General features: G+C 43.7%; 1 protein-coding gene across 3 annotated transcripts in view; it reads left to right on the top strand.

Moving 5' to 3' along the window:
- Nucleotides 1–2,040: 2,040 nt before the first annotated feature.
- FAM124A (family with sequence similarity 124 member A) overlaps nt 2,041–23,035 on the top strand; it is an 87,964-nt gene continuing 66,969 nt past the window's right edge. For 2 of the 3 annotated variants that reach the window (XM_046665020.1, XM_046665019.1), the window contains exons 1-2: nt 2,044–2,285; nt 10,852–10,883. In XM_046665020.1, coding sequence (XP_046520976.1) covers nt 2,221–2,285; nt 10,852–10,883 — 97 coding nt within the window. In that variant the 5' untranslated portion in view covers nt 2,044–2,220. Of the gene's footprint in view, nt 2,286–10,851; nt 10,884–23,035 lie in introns of all 3 variants that reach the window. The other variant, XM_046665021.1, reaches the window with a different exon arrangement.

The raw sequence follows: 23,035 nt of genomic DNA on the forward strand, positions 1-23,035 counted from the left end.
TCTGATGAAGGGCCATTTGAACAGAGTCCTGAAGGACATGTAGCAGGAGGCTGCAGAGAATCTGGGAGAAAGTATTCCAGGGAGAAGGAACAGCAAGTACAAAGGCCCTGAGGCAGAGGAGGGCTAAAATCTCTCTGCCTAAGAGAGCTTTCCCTGACAGTCCAATTTAAATTATCTTCTTTCTTTCTCATGGTGCACTATTCTTCATAGTGTTTATCTCCATTTATGCTTTATATATATTTGAATATATAACTTACTTGTTTAATTAGTCTCCCCCTCTGGATTATAAACTCTATGAAGGCAGGCATCATATCTGTTGCTGTTTTCCCTGACTTGTATATCCAGAATTCACTCTCCTGTCTGATATGTAGTTATTGGATGAATGGATGCATTTACAATGGTCATCAGTGGCATCGTGCAGTAAATCACTCCCAATGTTCCTTTTGCCTCATGTGAGAATTTTCTTTTAGAAATCAGTACATACCGGGGAGTCTCCCTTGAAGAGCCGGCATGCTCCTTTCTTTCAGCTAATGAGCACCAGTTGAGTATAATATATCCATTTCTGTTTTGTGTGCAAGGAATTTTACACTCAGAAGGACAATTCAGTTAAGATTTGGCATTGCGTGTTTACCTCTGTTTTTTCTTGATGATAAGATTGCACTTCAGTTCTTCTTTTGTTACTTGGATCCCTCTTTTGTGTAATTTAAGGTGAATCAAAAAGTAGTGATATTTAGGTAGGGAAGTAGGAAGGAAGAACAGGAGGGAGAGGAGAGTGAGAGAGAAAAGAAAATATATTCCTTTTCATGAGATCACTTGTTGCCCAGAATGACACTGCTTTGCAAGTTGAGACTTGGCACATGGCTAACTCATGCTCTAAATGTAATGACAGCTGCCTGTGACCTGTGGTGGGTGTGGATCAGAACCCATGCTAAGTATTTACATAGACGCTCTCATTTAATTCACTGCAATGCTACAGGGTAGATATCACTAGCCCCACTTACAGATGGATAAATTAACTCTCAAAGAGGTTAAATAACTTGCCTTAAAAGAGAAGAAAGTAGAAATGAGTGCCTTCCAATGACTTGTACAGGGCTGTCAGAATAAAACCCAGATTGTTCCGATCCATCTCACCCTACTAGGAGACGTGAGCTCCTCCAAGAGTGCTCATTAACTCAATGACCCTGAGCCAGAGAAGGGTACTTCGCAAACATCCTTTATCCCTTACTGCAACATCCCCTGAATGTAGATACATCCGATCATGTTTAAATTATTTTTATAAAAATAGCAAAAGAATGCATGACACCGATTGTAAACTGTCAAGTTGGGTGGTGAGAAGCCACTCAGATCTGTGCTGAGAAAGGCGATAATGAATTCAGTGTTGGCAATTCTGAGGAAACTATAAGAAAACACCTAGGTGTTCCAACTGATCTCAGAAGTGACACAGATCCTTCCTCGCCTTCACGGTGCGATGGCGTATTACTGGGCGCTCAGAACCCGGCTCAGGAATTTCGGGGCAATTCCTGGACTCCGAATTCCGGGACTGTGGGCCCAGGGGAGGGGGGCGGCTCCCACGCGCACACACTCACACATACACTCACTCACATACCGCATGCGGTCACAAAGCACAGACGGGCACACGCGCTCAGCACAGACACAGAAGAGAGCACCCACAAATACATACCTCACCCACCCACCCACTTCGCACCACAAACACCCAGGCGCACGCCACCTCACACACCTCGTCCACTCATGCACGCACACCACGCACAGGCGCACAGGAGAGCTCACGTTCATGTGCACACTCGCGCGCACACGCTCACACCCGGTGCACACACCCTTTTACGCAAGCACATTCTCTCATGCACATGCACACATCCGCGCGCACACGTTCATAACCCGCGCATACACACTTTTACGCACGCACACACCCTCGTGCCCTTGCACACACCCGCGCGCACACGCTCACACGGCCGAGCGGCGGCGAGGGGCGGGGCGGGAGCGGCCGCCGGTGCCCGGCAGGGTGCGGCCAGGAGAGGGCGCGGCGCGGGGACGACGGCTGGCGCCGGAGTTGTTCGCCCGAGCCCGGGCGGCGAGACGCTCGGAGGGAGCCCGGCCAGCTCCGGCTCGGGTCGGCTCGGCTCGGCTGGGCTGGGCGGCCCGGAGGGAGCGCGCCCGGGGTTACGCCCGCGCCCGAGAGTGGCGCGCGGCGGGGAGGGCGCCATGGACCCCAAGGCGGGCGGCGGCGAGGAGGATGACTGTGTGGACTCGGGCGCCGAGACCGGAGGGTGAGTCGCGCCGGGCCAGGCCGTGGGCGGGGAGCGCTCCCCAAGTTGCGCGGCGGCTTCTCCCCAGTCCGGGACTTTTGTGGACCGCCTCGGCGGAGCCGGCGCCGCCGCGATGGGACGGAGCCGTAGGGGCTGCCCCTCTTGCCGGTCCCCCGGGAGAGCTGGAGGGGCTGTGGCGTGCCCGCTCCCTCCTGGGCCGGCCCTGAGGGCAGAGCCGCGTGGTTCGTGGCTGCCCTGGGCAGGGCGGGCCCCACCCCGGGAGGAAGGAAAGTGGAGGGACTTAAGGTTCAGAATAGACCCCCCCCCACAACCCACCCCACTCCCTCTTGCCCTCCGTTATCACTGAGACGATGTGTAGTACCAGGCGAATGCAGTGTCCCCCTGAGACCATCGTTAGAGACGAGAGATGCTCTTGCACTTGCTTCGACCTTCCGCGAGGACTTTCTTCCTGCAGCTTCGGAGCCCCCTGGAGTCCGGGATGGGGGTTTGGGGATGAGCAGAAGAGGAAAAGGGGGTAGGACACCGGCGCCTAAAAGTCTTTCAGAAGTCGTCTAAGAGGATGACATTTTTCATTTTATGGCTTTATTGTGCTTGCCGAGATCTCCTCACTCCTCCAGTCCCCCACCGAACTTCCTCACCTCTGCGCACCTGTGCCAGGCGGAACCACCTGCCTTGGGTACGGGCGGGATGAAGATGGTGCTATGACCTAGCTCCGCTTATTTAAAGAAACGTCCTCTTTGCTTCAACGGACTCAAACAATTAGCCCAAACCTTTGGAGACCAATTAGCCCTCTTCCAACAACACCATTTTCCGGAATGTCTTTTAGGAGATGAATGTCCTTGTCAAGGCTTCCACCCAGCCCCTATCTCGAGAATTTCCATGTGCAGAGTCAGCGCCACATCCAGGATGCGGCACCGACCCAGGAGGAAAGGGTGTCTTTTCCTAACAGGAGTAACCCTGGGGGAGGGCTGGAGCTGCCCGGACAACGGAGGCTCACTCCTGGAAGATTGACGAGGTTTAGACTAATCTCAGGGTTTGGCAACCCTGGGACGGCAGGAGGAGAGTCCAGGGCCAGAATGGACCCAGGGATCTGACCTGACGCCGGAGTGGCTCCCTATGCCGCTGGTTCTGCCTGTCCAACCCCACCCTCCCTTGCCACCTCCACCCACTCCCAGCCGAAATCTGGGACTTCACACCCTAAAGCATTTGCTCTGCAATGGGCTTTCCCTATTTGGGATCACCTAAACTTGTGATGCGTTCTGGCTCACTGCAGAACCCAGTCACATTCCCCTGGAGTAACCTGACTCCAAATACTGAACTCCCCTGCTTTTTCCCACACTCTGTATATGGGGCATTTATCAACTTTAATTGAACATCCTTGGCCTTTTTTTTTTTTCTTTTGCCTGCCTCTAGTTAGCTGGACTATGAATAGAAGAAACAAAGCAAAATTAACAGCTCATTTTCAGCTGGGTTAAAAAATCATCAACTGAGCCATTCGTTTTCAGTTTGCAGAGCTCACCTAAAACAGATATTTTTTCCAAGGGCTCTCTCTGGAGAAGTAGAGAGGAAGCCCTAACCCAGGAATATCACCCAGGATCCCAATGAACAGCATGACAGCTGCCAGGGCTCCTGGGAGGGGCTTGCTGAATATACTGACACCAGGGCTTCTGTTCTCTGCTTCTGTCACTAAAGTGTATAGTTGCAACAGGACAGAACTGTCTAAAGACTTCTTATTGCCCCAGTAGCATTGTTAAGCTAAAGATAAAGGTAAAATGGCGTGCATTAAATAAAATAGTTTCAATGTATGCTTATTAGTCCTGTATTTGCCACGTAGTCACATATCTCTTGAAGTTTAGTCTAGTTAGCCAAAAGCTGTTCATAATTTCCCTGCTTCCCCAGGCCTCACCTCCTGTTACCCTCTCCAGCTTTCATAGAGCTACCTGTCGAGATTGCATACAAAGCATCACTACATGTTTGCTATTTGTTTTTTAAACGCAAATCTGATCATGTCTCTCTCCCTTCCAAACTTTTAGTGGCTCTGTCATCTATAAAGTGCAAAGAGTTTAGCGTGGCCTACAAGCCCCGATGTTACGGGGTCCCCCTCTCTCTCTGACCTTGTTTCTTGGCAGGTCCACCCTTGCACTCTGCATCCAGCCATAGCCACAGGGTGTTTCTGATTCCTCGCCTTTGTCAAGCTGCCCTCTCGGCCAGCTATGCTTTTCTCCACCTGGCATGCCTGGTCACCAGGTGAAACTCTACTTTTCTTTTAAGACTCAGCTCAAGTGACACATCTGCTAAGGCAGGGATCCTTAATCTGGGGTCAACGAATTGCTTCAAGTTGTATGAAAAATGATGTGCTTTGTGAATTTTTATGAGAGAGACTTGTTTTTCATCAGATTCTCAAAGTAGCCGCCGAGCCCCTCCAAACCAAGTTTGGGCAGGGTGTGAGAAGTTTCATATTCAACATGTTGTGTTTGAGGTGTTGGGAGACATCCAAGTAAAGATGGTGAGCCAGCAGTTAAGTGTGTTTATCTAGAGAGGAGGTCAGAGAGGAGGTCTGCATGGTGACATCGCATTTGGGAACTGTCAGCCTAAAAATGGCAGTTGAAGCCCTAGGAGCAGATTAAATCAACTAAAGGCAATAACAAATGCCTACCTAGCATTTACTCTATGCCAGTTACTGTCTAAGCCTTCACGTGTTTCATTAACTCATTTAATCCTTCAACAACTCTGTGAAGCAGGTACTACTTAAGACCAGCCTTGAGAAACTACAACATTTAAAAGTCAGGTAAAGGAAGATGAGCAGATAAAGAAGCCTCATAAAAAGTAGGCATGGAATTAAAAAAGGAAGAATGTGATATCCTGGAAGCCAAGGGAAGAAAGGAAAAAGAATTCAACTGTGCTACTGAGAAACTCAGATGAGGAATGTGATGTGTCTTCTTTTTAAATGGAGATGATGAAGCGAAGATAAAGTAATATTTGACAGTGGAGCGGTAGAGGCAGAAGCCAGATCAGCGTGGCTCCAGGAGGGAGTGGAAGGTGAGGAAGAGGAGATAGCTAGAGCCCTTTGTCTGGAAAAGGGAGGGGTGAGGAGAGGCAGTAGCTGGAGGGGAGCGTGATTGAGGGAAGAGTTTCCTAAACATAGACAAGAATTGGGCAATAAATGCTCATAGGAAGGATTCTATAAAAAGGGAAAGGATAAAGATATAGGAGAAAAACTGATGATCTATATTGTCAGCTTTCTGAAAAGGTGGAGGTAGAGGGACATCAGACCACATGTGGATAGACTGGCTTTGGATAAGAGGAATGACATCTCTCTTTTTACAACTAAAAGCAGAGAAGGGAATTGGGTTCCCCTTCCAGGCAAATGAAGCCCCTCTCCCTGAGGAGAATTGAGATTTGGAATAGTTTTTTGGGACGTTGAGTGAGAACCCCATTGAGTTTAGTGATGATGTGTACCTGAAGGTACCCGTCGACCTTGCTATTTGTTTTCCTGCAGCAGTGCTCAACTACCCAGGGGCGGGCAAAGAGACATAGTGGTTGGGATCATCAAGGTTTGGGGGAGAGGGATGGTTGCTAAGCTGGTGTGAACAAGACATAGGAGGAACAGATTTGGAGGTACTGTTTGAGCTGATTATCCATCCTTTCAGCAACATCATCAAAGAGATGGTTCCAAGAACCTCGTGGATCCCACTGCCAGTGGGCAGACTGTGCTGATCGCTTTGAAAGTTACAATCAAAAGAGCCAAGTGGCTGGGGCTCAACTCTGTGCCCACAGTTTTCTCCTCTGTAAAACAGGGATGACGATAATATTACCCACCTCATAGGGTAGTTGTGAGATTTAAATTAGTCTACACTTTAAAGCCCCTAGAACGGTGGCTGGCATAAGTAACCCCTCAGTACATGATTATTTCTCAACATACTATTAATATTGTTATGAAGAACACTCCAAATGATAAACTTAGAGTTTTATATAATAAAAATGTATATTGTCAGGTGCACTCAAGACCATGTGTTCTTCATACTTGTCACACTAGATGCTGGGATGCTTTTAAATGCCTTAAGCAATTTGATCATCATTCAGAACATCTGAGAGACGATAGGCCATGCTTCAGTATTATAATTTTACAGATGAGGAAACGGAGAGTCAGAGGACACTAGTTAGTGGCCTAAATTGAAGCCTGGGTCTCCAGCACACTTCTCACATAGTGAAGTTGCCTCTTAAGGAGCCGTTTGATCTATAATTCTTGTTTTCTGCTCAGATATTTTCTTTTGCTTGAAATGCTACCTTTGCTGTCTGACCCACCTAATACAAGCCAAGACTAAAAGCAAATTAGTATTCTTCTGTGACGACTGATGTCATTTTGAAACTCCCATTCTCCAAATCCACTTGAAAGCAAACTTGTGCTTCTGTGTAGTTTTAGAAAAAACTGGCAAGTCAGCTATTGACCATAGTAAATTATCTTAAGAAACAGAATCGCTTAACAGAGAGAAGGGCAGTATTGTTTACAAATACCCAAATAAAAGAATAAGTAAGACAAACGCTCTTTAAGGGGTTTTCATTAGGGATGTCTCCCAGATTGACTTCTAAGCCACTCTTTCAAATACAACCATACTTGATGGATTATTTTCATTAAAAAGTTTGACTGGCATTGGGCCCAGCCCGGTGGCGCAGTGGTTAAGTTCGCATGTTCCACTTCAGTGGCCTGGGGTTCACAGGTTCGGATCCTGGGTGTGGACCTACACAACGCTCGTCAAGCCATGCTGCGGCAGGAGTCCCACATATAAAGTAGAGGAAGATGGGCATGGATGTTAGCTCAGGGCCAGTCTGCCTCAGAAAAAAGAGGAGGATTAGCTGCAGATGTTAGCTCAGGGCTAATCTTCCTCAAAAAAAAAAAAAAAGGTTTGACTGGCATTAATGGACCTCCACTTCTATGTCAGCTGTCACTGATCTTTTGAAAACATAAGGTCGTACCATATCCTTTATCTTTGGGTGACCTCCAACTGATACTTTACTGTGATGTAAGAGAAAACAAAAAAAAATTCATGGATCTAGCATTTATAAACAGGTGGATGCGAAAGAACAGGTAGAATAAATTTTAAAATGGGACAAGTTTAAAGAAGAGTTAACGGGAAATCTTGCATAGAAGACAAGATGATCTATCAGGTACTTTATTATCTTTGTGTTCAGGTGGAGCTAGTTAGCTCTAAATTACCATGGCATATAATTCAATGGACTGAGAGTTAACAGATGGGGTCCATGATGCATTGAGCTGATGTTGTACAGAATTGTCAAGATCAATATTACTGAAATGCCAGGATCAATTCTTATGCCAAGATTTTCCTGGAAAAGAGAATTTAGGAAGGTATCTGTTATATATATATAAATTGACAAGTAGGCTGCTGACAGTCTAAACTATTTTATGTGCAGACCCCTTTATATATAATCCCTATATGTATAGTTGTAATTAAAATACAATCAAGGGACTGCATCTAACTTTATGTTTCTTATTGGCACAGATACTAAATCAACGTACTATTTGAAAATGTGTCTATGATATGTGTCAGGTGTGTGAAAATATATAATCCTTGCATTATTCTCATCCGTATCGTGTGTCCATAAGTTTTTCATCCTAAAATTCATGGATTCACCTTTCACGGTTCATTCTGGCAGAGATGAATGTCTTATGCAGAGCCAGCTGGGTAAATTCTTAGGGTGTGAGACCAATAAACAGGATTCCCAAGACAGATACCACACTGTGGTTCCCTCCTACCATAAAAAAGCTGGGGACTATGTACCCCTCCAGAGAATTGTAGTTCAATATATGAAGTTGTTTGAACCTATTTATGCACAAAATTGTCTTAAGCTTTACAATTTGGCTTTCACTGGCAGTATTTCCAGTAAATAATCTTTTGAGGTTATTTGGAATGTATTTTAAGAGCTATAAAAGTGTTCATACGTCAACTCAGTCCCTAGTCCCCCCATGATAATTTTTCTGAGGAGGAGTAAATATTAAGCTGTATTTGTAAATATCTCATTGCCATGTGCTTTGCAAAAGTGAACAATTAGGAACAATAATGTAGCCAACAAAAGGAACGTGGTTGAATAAATTATAGTATATTACTTCATCTGAAATTATAATTACAGGAACTATGTAGTAACATTTTATGGATGGTGTTTAGTGAAAAGAGCAGTTTAAAATTGTATCTCTGTCATTATGGCAACTGTATACAAATTACATAAACACGATCAGGGGCTGGAGAGCAATGTGAGGTTTTAGGTGACTTTTCTTTCTGTTTTCTTTCTGTTTTGAAGGTAGACAGGGATGGAAGTTGGGGTGATGGATGAGACTGCAGAGCTGGGCAGAGGCCATCAGTCATGGAGAGAGGGGTTTATGTTGTACGCTGTCAAGCTTGCACTTCATCCAGAGAGCGACCTGATCAGATTTGTGCTTTTCAAAGATTGGCTGCTGTAAGGGGAAGGAATTGGAGCAGGGCAAGGGTGACAATCAGGAGAGTGACCTGACCTGGGCAGTGCCTTTAGTCGTGATAAATATAGAGGGATTCATGGCAGGGCCATTAGTTATGCTAGCACCTGTCCTTAAATACTACTGTTGCATTTTAAGATTCTTGCAATATGTTTCAAATGTAAATTTCATTCTACATACATATCCATCTGTATGCAGATCTTTAAAATGTATGCATATGTGAAACCCATCTGCCTTGGGAGTATTTGGAAAATCATAGTTGAAAATACTGACAAATTTTTAATAATAAAATAAACAGTACTGTTGCACATTCTTATTGAACGTTTTATCTGAATTGTTGTGAAATTTCTTTAGAGTCTGGCCATCTTAAGGTGGTCATATTGTAATGGAATTGTTTTGCCACTGCATTTACCACAGTGGATGTTTGTTGAGCATTCATTGCATTTATATATAGTTATATTTCTAAGTATTGTCCTAAACTTTATTTAAATCCTGCCTGGTTCCAGAAAAAATTTAATGCACCGATGATGGGGCTAAAAATCCTGAGTTTCAGAGTGTTACTGACCCTTCACTCTCCTCTCTTCCATTTCCCTTAGCCAGCATGTCACCATGCCGTAAACAGTCCATTCTACCTCCCAGCTCCGTCCTTGCCACTGCCCTGCACACCTAGGTCAAGCCCTTGTCATTCCTCACCTCCTGGTCTCCTTACAAATCGTATCACTTTAGCTTCCTAATCAATAATATAAAAAAAATTGGATTAGATCTAAGCGGATGCAGTTTGTCATATATAAAGGGATATGCAAATGGGAGTAGTTGTTATTTTTTCCAGTTTTAAAATTCATTGATTCTATGACTACTAAAGTATTTCATTTGAAGAGAGAAAACCACATGCTGTTTTTCTTCCATTTTGCTCCTCTACCAATAAATCAGTGCATCACTTTGTGTGAGAAATGTAGGTTATTTTAGCTGATAAGAGGTGTGCTCTTTAGGATTTTCTTTTAAGGTTTTGTATACACTTTTTTAATGTGGTAAGAAACTCAATAGAGTGAAAATTGGATGATTCAAGAAAGGCAACATGAGACTAAGTAAATAAAAGGAGTGTATATCTGTAAAATTAAACGTGATTAACCACTTCATTTGCATAACTATGTCCCCTAACTACCACCTTGGCAGAATAGATCCCTACATGCCTGAGAGAGTAATTTCCTACAGAGAATGACTTTGGGACACTGGTGAGGAGAAAACCAGTAGCTTCTATGCCGAATACATTGCCAGAGAGGGGAGGCTTACCAGCCACACAAGTAGAGCAGAAACTTCGCAGAGATTCAGCAGGCAGAGCCTTGGCCGGATTCCCATCCTCACAGAGGCCCAGTGCCAGCAGCTGATTTTTCAGCATAGAAACTAATGGGTAATTTCACCCTGCCCCTAACCTTGCCTCTTCCCTTTCCCCATCACAGCCCACATCCTGTTACTCTAATACCCAGCAAGATTTCTTCTCCGAGGGAACTGAAATCCGTCAGACATCATTGTGCCCTTGTGTTTCCTGATGGTCAGCCAGACCTTGACCACGGAAACCCTCACAGCCAGGGTTCCCGCTCACTCTTGCCAGGGTCCACCAGTCCTCTGCTTGTGTCAGCAGAGAAACATTTCCCCATGGCATGGTGCTAACCTTTGAAGGTACTCATTTGCAGTGCTTTCACCTTTTGGAGCATCATGAACCCCTCTGAGGATCTGTTGAAAACTTTGAGCCTTCTCCCCAGGAAAAAAAGCTTCATTCAAAAGTTTGCCAGCAAATTTAGGTGGTTCAGGATCCACCTGGCCTCCCATCTCGGAGATTCACAGAACCCTTGTGAAGGACCCTTGATTTCTAAAGGGCCTTTGAAGTTTTGCTTTCAAATTCAGACGCAACTTTATTTTGCACGAAACAATCCTGAGCACTACAGTTTTTAATTTGTGGCATTTCTTTACCAGTTAAAAGCTACTTACCACTGGCCGTTTAAAACTCTAGCTTGAAAAAAATCATTTGGATAAAAAAAAAATAATGTCTAATCCTACTAATACTAAGGTTTTATGTTTCAGGTCTGACTACAGCCACATGTCCTCCACCAGCAGTAAGTATGGTTTAAATGTCCTTCAGCACTGTCTTCGCAGTCCCCTAGGGGTCAGCCCCATGTATGTACATAGAGAAGGCCATCTACGTAACCCCTGCTCTAATAGTACGAATCAACAAAGGTATCCTTGCCAAAGAAAGGGATACAGGATCCTCTAACTCTGGAAGTAGAAGCTTTTCCTTGAGAATTTGATTGTACGTTGATCTCAGGACTAGATATGCCATTACTTTCCCTATGGAAACTCAGCTTGAAGGAACTAGCCCGTGCTTTATTAGCACGCATGCTCCTAAAACACCTCCTCTGAAGAATCTGATATAGCTCATTCATTCAACAAACATTTATTAAATAGCTGCGCCCACAGGCTAACAGCTCAGAACGCATTCATCGTATCCATGGTGGCCCCAATCTGTTGGGCAAATTTCCTCCCTTGTATTTCTGTATCTGCAGGCAGCTGTCATAGACGATTATTACATATGCTAAAAAAATGATTGGGAATATGTTTATAAGCATACTCTAAGCATAGAAAAAGGTACCTGTATTAAATATTAAATCACAAGTAAATCTATTCATGGGAAATTAGGCCTTATATCTAGGAACAATTTACAGTCATTGAGATCACTACATAAATGACTAAAGCCATCCAGATTGATTAAACACTGTAAAATAACAAAAAATGGTCTTACAGTAAACGCCCAGATTTTTTGAATCAGTAAGTACTAAATTGCTTTGTCCTCTCTATCCTGTTAAACTCTCAATTCTAAATAGTTCCCAAACGGAAAGACAGTTAATTAGATTATTCTATTTATTGATGTTCCGGCTTAGTTTTCCTCTGCAATAAGAGACTGTGCAGAAAGCTGTATATCTGGAATTGTAATTTAGTGTCAAATTATATTTAGTGATTAGTATAACTGCACTGGGCTATTTCTGATCATTTCAGCCAACTGGAGACCCAACATTGCCCCTTAGTTATTAAGAACCATTAGTAATAATGAGAAGAATGCTCCAGTGGTCTGCGTGCACTCCCTGAAGCTTTTGCATTCCTAAAATCAGAGGCTGCTCTCTTGAACTCTCTCTCAGTGCCGCCGTTTTCATTCCACTCAGTTTTGCCCAGAGGCTGCATTTGTTTAAGAATGATTTTTATAAAATACTTGCCCGAAGCCTTTGCTCAATTTGTAGCCCTCAAATCAGTCCTCTGGGTCACAACAAAGCACCTCTCTTGTCAGAGAGACTGATAATTTGTTTTGGGATGTTTTCCTCTCCATTATTTTAATTGCACTCTCTGAGTTGGAATTTCTCTCAGTGCAACTGGGATCAATAGCCTTTTATTGCTCTTCCTTTTCTCTTTAAATATTTTGTGATTCCTGCCTCACTCTTAATTGTTGGGGCCTCTTGGAGAGTGAGGATGTGTATGTGTCTCATATTTCGGTTAGGAAATGCATTTGGCTACAAATAATAAAGAAAAAATAATGACTTAAAGAAGTAGGGTTTCTTCTTTTTCCTCTAACATTAAAAAAAAATAAAAAGTTCAGAGGGGGCAGTGCAGGTCTGGTGAGGAAGCTCCTTCAATCATTCTGTTACACCATCCTCAGCTTTTGGCTTCCATCCTCAGGGTTGCCTCAGGGTTACAAAGTAGCTGCCTCTGCAATAGCCATCACATCCTTGTTCTCGGCAGGAAGAAGCAGTGAGTGGATACTAATGGGCCCCTGGCTGTCTTTGCCTAGTATATTGCCTGGCCTGCCTTTCCTCCCAGCCAGGAGTATAAATCCTGGCCACACCCATACTCAGGAGAAGGCCCCTTAAGCAGACAGTGAAAGGTAACAGGGTGGACCCTTTCTGAAAAGAAACAAAATTTTTTAAGTCTAGAGTCTTAAATCTATCCTTTAAAACATAGTTTTGACAGTGCTGCAATAATAAAAAGTACTTTCCAAGTCATTATTAAAAATGGAGCTTCCCCGCAAATTAGATAACCACATTCCAAGGACTGAGTTTAGAGAAGTTAATAAGTTTACTATCAATCCTGAATGCTTCAGTTTCAGGGTCACTCTCCCTGTCACAGCCAACTTGGTGCCAGCACCTCCTGTGTGACCAGCAGGGCCCAGAGGACTGACAAGTCCTGGTTTCCACTTGTCGGTCCTGGGAGCAGCTCCTGCCTCTCATTGTCCTTCCACTGCCTTTCTCAGCCTCTCTACACAGAATGGCTTGTTTCTGAATGATTCCTGATTCCTGATTGGGATTTGAGGATGAGTTCTGACCATTCACTGTTAGGAAATGGATGTTTCTATGTCTGCGAGTGCTTCTTACCCAATGGTCACATAACGCTCCTTTACGTGTTCGTTCCTGAGTTCACAGGGCCATAAAGGCTTCCTTGGGGCGAGCTAGGGTTTCATCTGTTTGTGCAAGTTGTTTTCATCGTGGCTGGAATTGTTAGGGAAACTTCCTCCAAGAACACCAGTCACCCTATTTAGTCGTCATCTCTTCCCTTTGAATGCAGGGGCTGCCTCCTCCTGCCGCCTGCCCCTGATGGCAGAAAGGTCGTCACCAAGAGAAAGCACAAGAGCAGTGGTGTGGAATTTGGGTGTCATAGGGCCTAGTCCTGCTTCCAGCATGAATTATCAGTGTGTGCTCTCAGGCAAGTCACTTACCTTCTCTGGGCCTCAGTTTCCTCCTCTGTAGAATGAGGTGGTTGGGCTGGATGGTCTCTGAGCACCTTTCCAGAAGCTCTGGGGTGTTAAGAGGTGAATGTCTTAGAAATTCCTCTAAAAAGAGAGAAGAAGGGAGGGAAGAAAGAAGGAAGAGAGAAAGGAAGGAGTGAAGAATCGAGGATTCTGTACCTTTTTTCTTTGTCCCAGAATGAGAGTCTGGAGAAAGGGCATCCTCTCTGGTGCCCTGTAGCATTAAACCTGAAGGGAGGGCTGTTCAGAATCGATCTGAGCTTTGGTACTGTGAGCTGCCTATAAATAAGTTGGTGGCGGTGGAGACATTGTGGTGAGGGGCAGCGGCTGCTTTTTATCCCCTTCCCCTCCAAGAAAGGGACAAGATATGGGGCAGGAGATGGCATATGGATTGCTGGGCATCCTGTTTTTCCTCAACCTCATGCGTCATGAAATTGCATTTCTGCTGACTGTGTCCAAGGTCACTTTCAACTCTGGGGGGAGTGGCTGAGGGTGCTTCTTTAACGGATGGTTTGGTTTTGAGTGGGTGAATTTTTTTCTAGTTGTGACTGGTCCATTTGCCTTTTTCAGATTGACAGGGCAGACTGGCTTTTCCTTGCTGCTTTCCACAAAGCTAAACACACTGTTAGCACTCAGGAGATCTCAGTAAATCATAATGCTTCCTAAGGAAGATGAATGTAATTTATACTCTCAGAATTTCAGGTTGTGTTTCCAGAAACCTGGTTAGGAGATCATCAAGCCACTATGTATAATTTGCATTCTTAAGTGCTTTAAATAAAAAGGGGAAATGTTATAAACAGGATAAAAGAAAAACAATAATTATACCAGGTGAAAAAAAATCAACTGTGCCATGTAATGCTAATGAAACTCCCATCAGGTATGATTGAATATATCCATTCAAATATAGATTATAATCATACTTGAGAGTTGCTCTTAGAAGATGCTGGGGCTTACAAATGATATTCTTAGGACAGTATAACATTTCTGGAGGAGCTGCAGCCCCAGGACATGCCAGCAGGGGCTGGTCAAAGAATTAACTAGTTCTCTCTATTTGAGGCTGTTCTCCAAGAGCCTCTCCTCTATTTGCCCTCTTAATTTGGGCCCTAAAACTGTTCCTTCTCAAAACTCAGGTATAGTCATTAACTCTTTCCCTGGCCCTTATGACCTGCCAGTGACAGCAGGAACGCCATCGTACTTTTCAAGGCACAAATGGTAAAAGATCAGTTTAATGATGCAGATGACCCTTGGCAAAGCCCTGAGGAATTCTCTGTGTTTGAAATTGTGGAGAAATGGCCATCAACAGTGTGTTCTCCTGATATGAGCCCAGGAGCACAAACAAAGCTATGCAAAAAGGCACACGACATGGGTGCGCGGGAGTCCCTGACTCTGTTTCACAGCCCACCCAGGCCTCAGGTTCCTGCCCTCCTGTTTTTTCCCCTAGCTTTCTTTTCCTAGCTTCCTGTTCTGTCCTTCCAGTGACTCAGGTAGCTTCCCCGCTTCCTGCCTACATTCTCCCTGCTGGCCCCGAGCGTCCACAGGCTGTAGGTTGGATGGAGTTCTGTCCCCTCAGCTTTCCTGGGGCTGCAATGTTGGTGACCTGCCCTTGAAGGCAGCCCTGATTAGGGCCACTGGTACTGCGGGACCCTGGACACACCCTTATCTTGAGAAGAAAGAATCAGGTGGATGGCAGGTGTTTTTCAAATAGGAGAGTTTGGGGTGTCTTGGTTAATTGCAAGACACTGTAGCTGGTCTCGAGCCACCAACGGGGCTTGTCAATTCTGCCTCACTGCTCTGTCGAGGAGGACATTTCATCCTTCCTGAGGCTGCCTTTTCTCACAGACACTTCTTTCCACATAAATGCTGTCTTCTCCCTTTCATTTCTCAGCAGTTGCATCATTTCCTTGCAGTTTCAGGATACTGAAACATAATACGTTTTGACTTGGTCTTGGGCCACATCTGTGCCTCCCTTCAGCATGGAGGGAAAGATAAACTCATTGTGATTTAATTAATAAACAAATATAAGGAGCATTAAAGGCAACACGTTGAAAAGATATGATTGCGTACTATAGAACTCATCACTCGTGGGGAATATTTAAATATATGTGATCTGTGTCTCCATATCCAAGAGCTAAATTCAGACTTGGGATAATAAAATAATCATTATTTTCTTTCTGTTTTTGTTAGAGGAGATGATAACTCATGGACAGACTTTGTTCATTTTAGAGCCAGTTTTTATCACGTCTCCAAAAAGGGAGGATCATCATTTTGGAAGAGGTGGTAATAGCCAATTTAACTTTGATCCATTTGTAAATTTCATCATTTTCATCTTTTCTTCTGTGTGCAATACTTTCCTCATTGTAATTTTCAGAACAAATGTTCTTTCAGCATCTTATTCCATAAGATCTAGGTAAAACTCAAATCTATTCATTAATCCTTAAGAAGAACAATTTTAGCCACTGAACTTGCTTAATTTTGTGATCAGCCTGGAACTGGCAAGGTACATAAGTTTGCAAAAAAACTAAAAAAAATCCTCCTAGTCCATCCCCAGCTTCACACTCCCATTGCAGTAAAAGCATCAAAACAAAAAAAGTCCCTGATTTCCTCTAAATCAGAATACAGCCTTTTAGACAAAGGTAGTTATGGACGGTAACATGGTCTTTAGGGACCAACCTGACAAGTACCTGAAGTATCTCAGTTCGGGTCCATCATCACTTTCGTTCATTTTCTATTTCCGCAGTTTCCAAAGGGCTCATTAGTAATAACTAATGATGTTGTTTAACATACTGTTGTAAACCTCATAGTTGACATAAAACAAATCAGAGCCTCGGGGAAATGGTATACGTATTTCCAAACGGAGGAAAATCAGGGGTTTGGATTTCTACTCTCCACGCCATACAGCCAGGAGCACTTGAGTGTGCAGCTTCCAACAAATGAAACTGCATAAGACCTATTTCCATTTTTATTGTGTTTCAGACCCTAATCTTGCACAACAGTCATGTTCACTTGTAGAACTGTTCTCACGGGAGATTCAGGGTGAGCTGCTGCACGGCTGGAATGACTCTGCAGCCTCCTAGAAAGGCTCTCTGTGAGTGGCCCTGTGCTGGACAATGGCGTCACTGATGGCACAGTCCTTCTCAATGTCTGAAATGGCTGCTAGAGATCAATCAGCAGCCATTAAGATGTTGTGCACGTGGACAGATCAGTATGATTTCCTTGTGCAGCCTATCCTCCTTTGTGGCCCTGCCTTCCAAAGTGACTGTAAGATGAAAGCTTTTACTCGGAAGTACCTTTCGCATTTCCTGGTATGGGGCCTCTGCTACTGCTCCTGTAACTGTGTAGGAAAGAGCCCCTAAGGCTTTTTCCCTCCTCCTTGGGATGCATTGGCCTCACTCCAGCTTGCACTAACTGTGGAGAGAGGGCCCCACTGCTGGTGGCTCTTCCCGTGCCCCCAAGCATTGAGGCTTTCTGTGGCAAGTATGGCTTCAGATTTGAGATGCTCATTATGTTCCTGGACCTTCCTCTTAAGGCTGGAGCCATTTAGTGTGTAGCTTGTAGCTAACACTAATAAAAAGACCACAGTCCTGGGTGTGTCATTTTTGGCAGGTCCTGGTCTCGCAGCCACTCAAGCAGGGGCTTAGCCGCAGCCTGAGAGCACAGAATGCCAGCTGGTGCAGGTTGGGGTATCTACTCACTCCCAGTTTGTCAGCTGCCCAGGGAAGATATTCTCAGCCTGGCAGAGCACAGAAAATCACCAAACCTGAAAGCTTGCTTCTCAGAGTGTGGTCTCTGGACCACAGCATCAGCGTCAACCTGAGGCTTGTTAGAAATGCAGAACCCAGGTCCCCTCAGACCTCCTGGGTCAGGTGAGTGTTTGTACTGAAATTTTGAGGAGCCCTGATCTGGCCCATCTCCCCATTAAGCAAGATCACTATTAAATCGTCCCTGATAGATGTGGTTTTTCCAAATTTTTTACCTTTAGATTCTCATTTTTAATGGTATATAGGCTTTAGGATTTGTGTTATGTCTAGATGAGAGAAATTTTCACTTGATTAATATTTGAATGATTTTATTGATATTTAAAAGAAGAATGTTGTATTCCTCCACTGAGTGGTTTATTTTAAAACATCGGATGTGTCCTTTTTCAGGCAAGCTAGAGGTATTCGTTTGTTTGTGTGGGTGTTTTTTGAAAAGCAGGTGGCAGCCTGATCTGTAGGATCATGGAAGTAGCAAGTGACACCTCTGAGATGAATGAAACCCCTGATGCTGGAAGCGTGGTGCACTTAGACTGTTGTTTGATGGTGTGCACTCTATATATTCAAAATCCTCTGAACGGGGACCTGAAAGGCTAGGCAATATTACCATTTGACACTTGATAAGAAAAAAGCAATAACCAAAGATACGCATCAGGAAATCAAAGGATGAGGACAATGTACCACAGAGACAACAACTTTGATGCTCTGCTCTACTGCCATTCGTTTCCAAAAAAATATGATGTAGTCTCTCTAGCTTCAAAGATAAGCTTTAATTGTGTGACTTCAACCACATAGAGAGTGCCGACTTCTACCCAGGATATGACAGAAAAATGGAGGCAGACTCCTCATGACCAGATTTTCCCTGAGATGCTGAAGTGACACTTCAGGGACATCTGGTCTACCAGGGTTGTCAGGACACCCCACCCCAAGGGAGGGAACAAAAGCGAGTAGCTGCTACTGTACATTCCCCTGACGTGCCTGGTGCTTTTCTCAATTTTAAAATAATTATTACCCAAATAATTCATATTCATTGTAGAAAAACAAAAAAATACAAATTAGCAAAAAGAGGAAAACTTAGAATCCTACCATCTAGAAACGACTAGGAGTTATAATTTGGTGTCTGCCTTTATAGATTTTTTTTCTGAGCATCATTATATTCCTATAGATACGTATTATTACCAAAAAATGTATTGTATAGTTTTATAGTCTAATGTTCTCACTAAGTATATTGTGAACATCTTTATATATTAGTAAACTTACTTCTACAATAGTTTGCTTAGCTATACGGTTGTCCATTGTATTTCTGCACTGTGCTTGATTCACCAGTGCTCTCTTGGTCCTAGAGGTTATACTCACTTTTTCACTATTGTAAAGCAGCATTGCCAGGAATATTTTTGTGCTAAGACTTTGTGCATAGTCTTCATTATTTCCGTAAAATAAATTCCTGCAGTGGAATTGCTAACTTAAAAAGCGTATTTACTTTTTAAAGCTTCTGATCCCTATTGCTGAATCATTCTCCAAGGGCACCATTTCACTCTCCCACTGGCGTGGATGAGAGTGCCAGGGTCTCATAAAAACTCTGATTTTTTTATGAACAAAAAAGGATAGGGATGGACACACACACACAGAGAATAACAATGAACAAAAGTGCTCTGAAGAGGGGCCAGCCCAGTGGTGTAGTGGTTAAGTTTGTGCGCTCCGCTTCAGTGACCCAGCATTCACAGGTTGGGATCCCGGGCACAGACTTACACCCCACTCATCAAGCCATGCTGTGGCAGTGTCCCACATACGAGATAGAGGAAGATTGGCACAGATGTTAGCTCAGGGACAATCTTCCTCAAGCAAAAAGAGGAAGACTGGCAATGGATGTTAGCTCAGGGCAAATCTTCCTCACACACACACAGAAAACATGTAAATTATAAAAAGAGAGATTCTCAAGTTTTGGAGACGTGCAAGTTGAAGTCTTTTCTGTGGCTCTCATTGAGAGTATGGTACTGATTACACTCCTGCTCTGACCTCGGGCAGCGATAACAGCCACAGCAAAGCCATTAGTGCTCTGCACAGGCTTTATGGAAAGTGTTTCCCACTCCAGGAGACAATTTCTATCTTTATTCATCATCAGTGTTGTTGCCGTTAACCTCTGAGGGGATAGCATGTTAGAAATATTTGGGGAACATTGTGCAAAAAGCTGAGTCGTATCCACTAAAGTTTACGATATTCAGAATTGGCCAGGAAAGCAAAGAGGCTCCCTTCTTTGTAACCTTCTCTCCTTCCTCCACATTTATTAAACTTCTATATTGTACAGCACTCTGGTTATGTAAGGGGAGGAGTATTCCATCTAGTCTCACTCCCCCTTTTATTTTTATCTTAGCCTGACATCTTCTGACATTATTATTGGTTCAAAAAGGTAGTGAAGCTGAGCTATTCAATCTGTGCTTGAAAGACCTATTTTTCCTTCTTTGTAACAAGAATAGTGGTGGGAAGTCTTTCCTTTGTCTATTATAGGGAGAATTAGGCTTCCTCTGTGAATCTGTGCTTACTATTTCATTGCCTCAGGCTAAGATGAGCATAGCGAGTCTAAAATGTGCGGGGGTCACAGATAACCTAGACTCGAGTTGGAGGTCCTTCTATGAGATGGCGTGCTTAAGGGGTCCCCATCAGTTGGGTTATAACACTTCCACTATCTGTCAAGAACTCTTTAAGAACCTTCTGTTATAGTGTGTATGAATTTTCACAGTCACAAGCTCAGGTATAAAAGGAGAACTGCTGTATTTCTCTCTAATCGAGCTGAACTTCACTCATGAGCTGCTGCCCTCGCCCTCTGGCACAGTTCTGTTCTGCTCTGAGATTCCCCACCCCTCCAGGGCTCAGCCCAGTTCAGTACATGATCCTTTCTCGGAAACCTTCTGGCATTCAGACATTGGTCTCGTCCCTTGCAGTCTTCTTCCCACCAGAAGCCCAAACTTGACATCCTCTGAGGTGTAAAAGCCACCCTTGCAACATCACACATTCTTCTGCACTCCAATTCATGGTGTGAATGCTGCTCTAGGCTTTTACCCTTTCTTGACTCAGAAAAGCTTCTCTGTCTCCAAAACCCCTGCCCTTGCAAAAGAGAGCCTTGCCCTTCAAGACCATTTCCTCTGCTGTGATCTGAAAAAATATATACATTCAAAAACTTAATTAATGGGTCTATCTGGCCTCACCCTCCCTGAAGCAATGAATAGCCCAGACTCTGTAGGTAGAGGCTACAAGGCAATAAGAAAATTGTGGGAAAGGAAAACCTTGGTTATGATCTCTGAAATTCATTCACTGCATCCTTTAGAACTTATTTCCCATTTTATGTTTTTCTTGTATTTCTCCTGTGTGAACATCTTGCCTCCCCAGTTAGGTTGTGAGCTCCTGAAGGGACCGTGTCTCCTGCTTTGCAGTCCTGGCTGCTATTAGCAGGAGTAGACACTTCAGAGCCGGGGAAAGCTGCAATACAAAGGGGATAACCCCAAATTGGGAGTTGGGAGATGTTTGTCCTCTTTCTAGACCTGCCGCTGCCTGACTGGTCGACTAGGGCAAGTCGCCTGATGTCATCTGTAAAATGAGGGGCTGGACTACATGGCTCATCCACCTTTAATTTTCTTGTCACGTTCAGTAAGCTTGTTCTTCAAACAGGCTTCATGGTACATGTTATCTAAGGAAACAAGGACCAGGGACATGTCAGTGTCATATTCACATTAGCAAAACATTTGAATATTTCATTGAATTTTAGGCCATTCCCTATGCTGCTAGTTTGATGATGAGCAGAGCCAGAGCCAGATTTAGTCAGCAATTTTTCTACTACAGCTCAGGATATATTTTATAAGCACATATGTAGTATTTTTTCCTAGAAGTGTTGTAATAGCTATTCATTGCTCATCTGATTTCTCAACATCCTGCCAGAATAAATCCCTTTGTAAAATAAATCTTCATTAGTGTAATTGTGAGGATTCCTGCTGCCAGCTCTAGTGTAAGATGGGGAGGTCTGGAGTTCCTTGATGAGCAAATTCTTGGGATAGGTTTTGGTTAACATCCTCCTCTTTTGTCTGTTTTGTTTTGATAGATGTATTTTACTTCTTAAAACAAGATGAACATTGTAATCTTGTTGTTTGCAAGCCCTGCTGCCTCGTCTCCAAATCTACAGAGTTTTATTGAAGTCCTAGCTCTCTCAGGATGACTTTGCTACGGATGAAAATGACAAGACATAATGTGGTTTAGAAAGAACTGAAATTACTGTGTAGAAAAAAGGGTTCTGTGTAAAATACTAGAGTCTCTTCAGTCCTTCTGAACTCTTTAACTGTTCTACACAAGGGGTCTTAATACAGTAGGAAGCATTGGACGTTGGTGTGCATCAGACCTATCTTACTTCTCATAACCATTCAAAATCATTATAGTCCTAAGGACTTAGATAACTATGGTACAAGTGTTTCTAGCTGCCTTTGTACCTTCTAAGACTAGTTTCTTATCAACCTTCTGATCCTCTTCCAGCATTTATGTCAAGCAGCGTTGGCGTTTAAAGTGTCTTTGTCGTTCCTCTCTGGGTAGTGTCTGGCCTTTGCCTTTCCCTCCTCTTCTCATCCGGAAATTTGTTTCAGAATGCTTAGAAATACATTTAAAGGGGGCCAGCCTGGTGGCACAGCGGTTAAGTGTGCATGTTTCATTTTGGTGGCCCGGGGTTTACCAGTTCGGATCCCGGGTGCGGACATGGCACTTTTTGGCAAGCCATGCTGTGGTAGGCATCCCACATATAAAGTAAAGATGGGCAGGGATGTTAGCTCAGGGCCAGTCTTCCTCAGCAAAAAGGGGAGGATTGGCAGCAGATGTTAGCTCAGGGTTAATCTTCCTCAAAAAAAAAAAAAAGAAATACATTTAAAGTAAAATAGATGTCCCACTTCCAAGTGGAGAAAATTCAGGATATCTACAGTATCTGCTTCACTTTCCATATTATTTCTTTCTTAATCATGTCCTGGTTTCAGAATAAGCTCAGGAATACAAAGCACACATCCACATGCCTGACATTGTATCTGCAACAGAGGATGAAAATGGAGAGAGCAGTCAAATACTACACTTACAGCAAAGCCATACTTCTTGCAAAAGCTTGTGAGGGCCTAAGGACCAGAAAGATTCCTTATTGTTCTCCTCAGTCAAATGAAAATATAGGTTTTGGCTTAACCGTTCAGCCTATATTCAATTCTTCGGTTACAGGAAAATTCTATCAATTCGGGCTGAGATAGAACCTTATTATCTAAGCTTATGAATGCAAATTGGATCCCCTATGTTAAAACTCTGCGTGTCACCTCATTGCCACCAGATTCCCACTATTTCCAGCTCTGCATCTAATTTTGACTTCAATTTGGGACTGGCACCGGGGCCAGCCTTGCAATTTTCACAGTCCAAACTTGCAAGTCAACCAAAGGCCTTGTCAAAATCATAAAATTACTAAGGATTAAGAAAGTCTGTGATTTTATCTTAAGTGTTGGCAGGGCCAAAGGGGATTGCTTCAATTTTTTTCTCTAGTTCAGAGGTATAAGGAACTGGCTTTACTTAAAAAAAAAAAAAAAGAAAAAAAGAGATGAAGGCAGGTTATTCATTACATTCAGGATGAATAGACCCTCCCGGTAAGGAATTTGGAAGCCCCTTTCTGAGAGCATTTATTTCAGGCATTCCGGGGAGACCGTGCAGCTTAATGAGGGGAGGCTGG

Source organism: Equus quagga, chromosome 6, assembly GCF_021613505.1.
Source record: "Equus quagga isolate Etosha38 chromosome 6, UCLA_HA_Equagga_1.0, whole genome shotgun sequence".
NCBI classification, from domain to species: domain Eukaryota; kingdom Metazoa; phylum Chordata; class Mammalia; order Perissodactyla; family Equidae; genus Equus; species Equus quagga.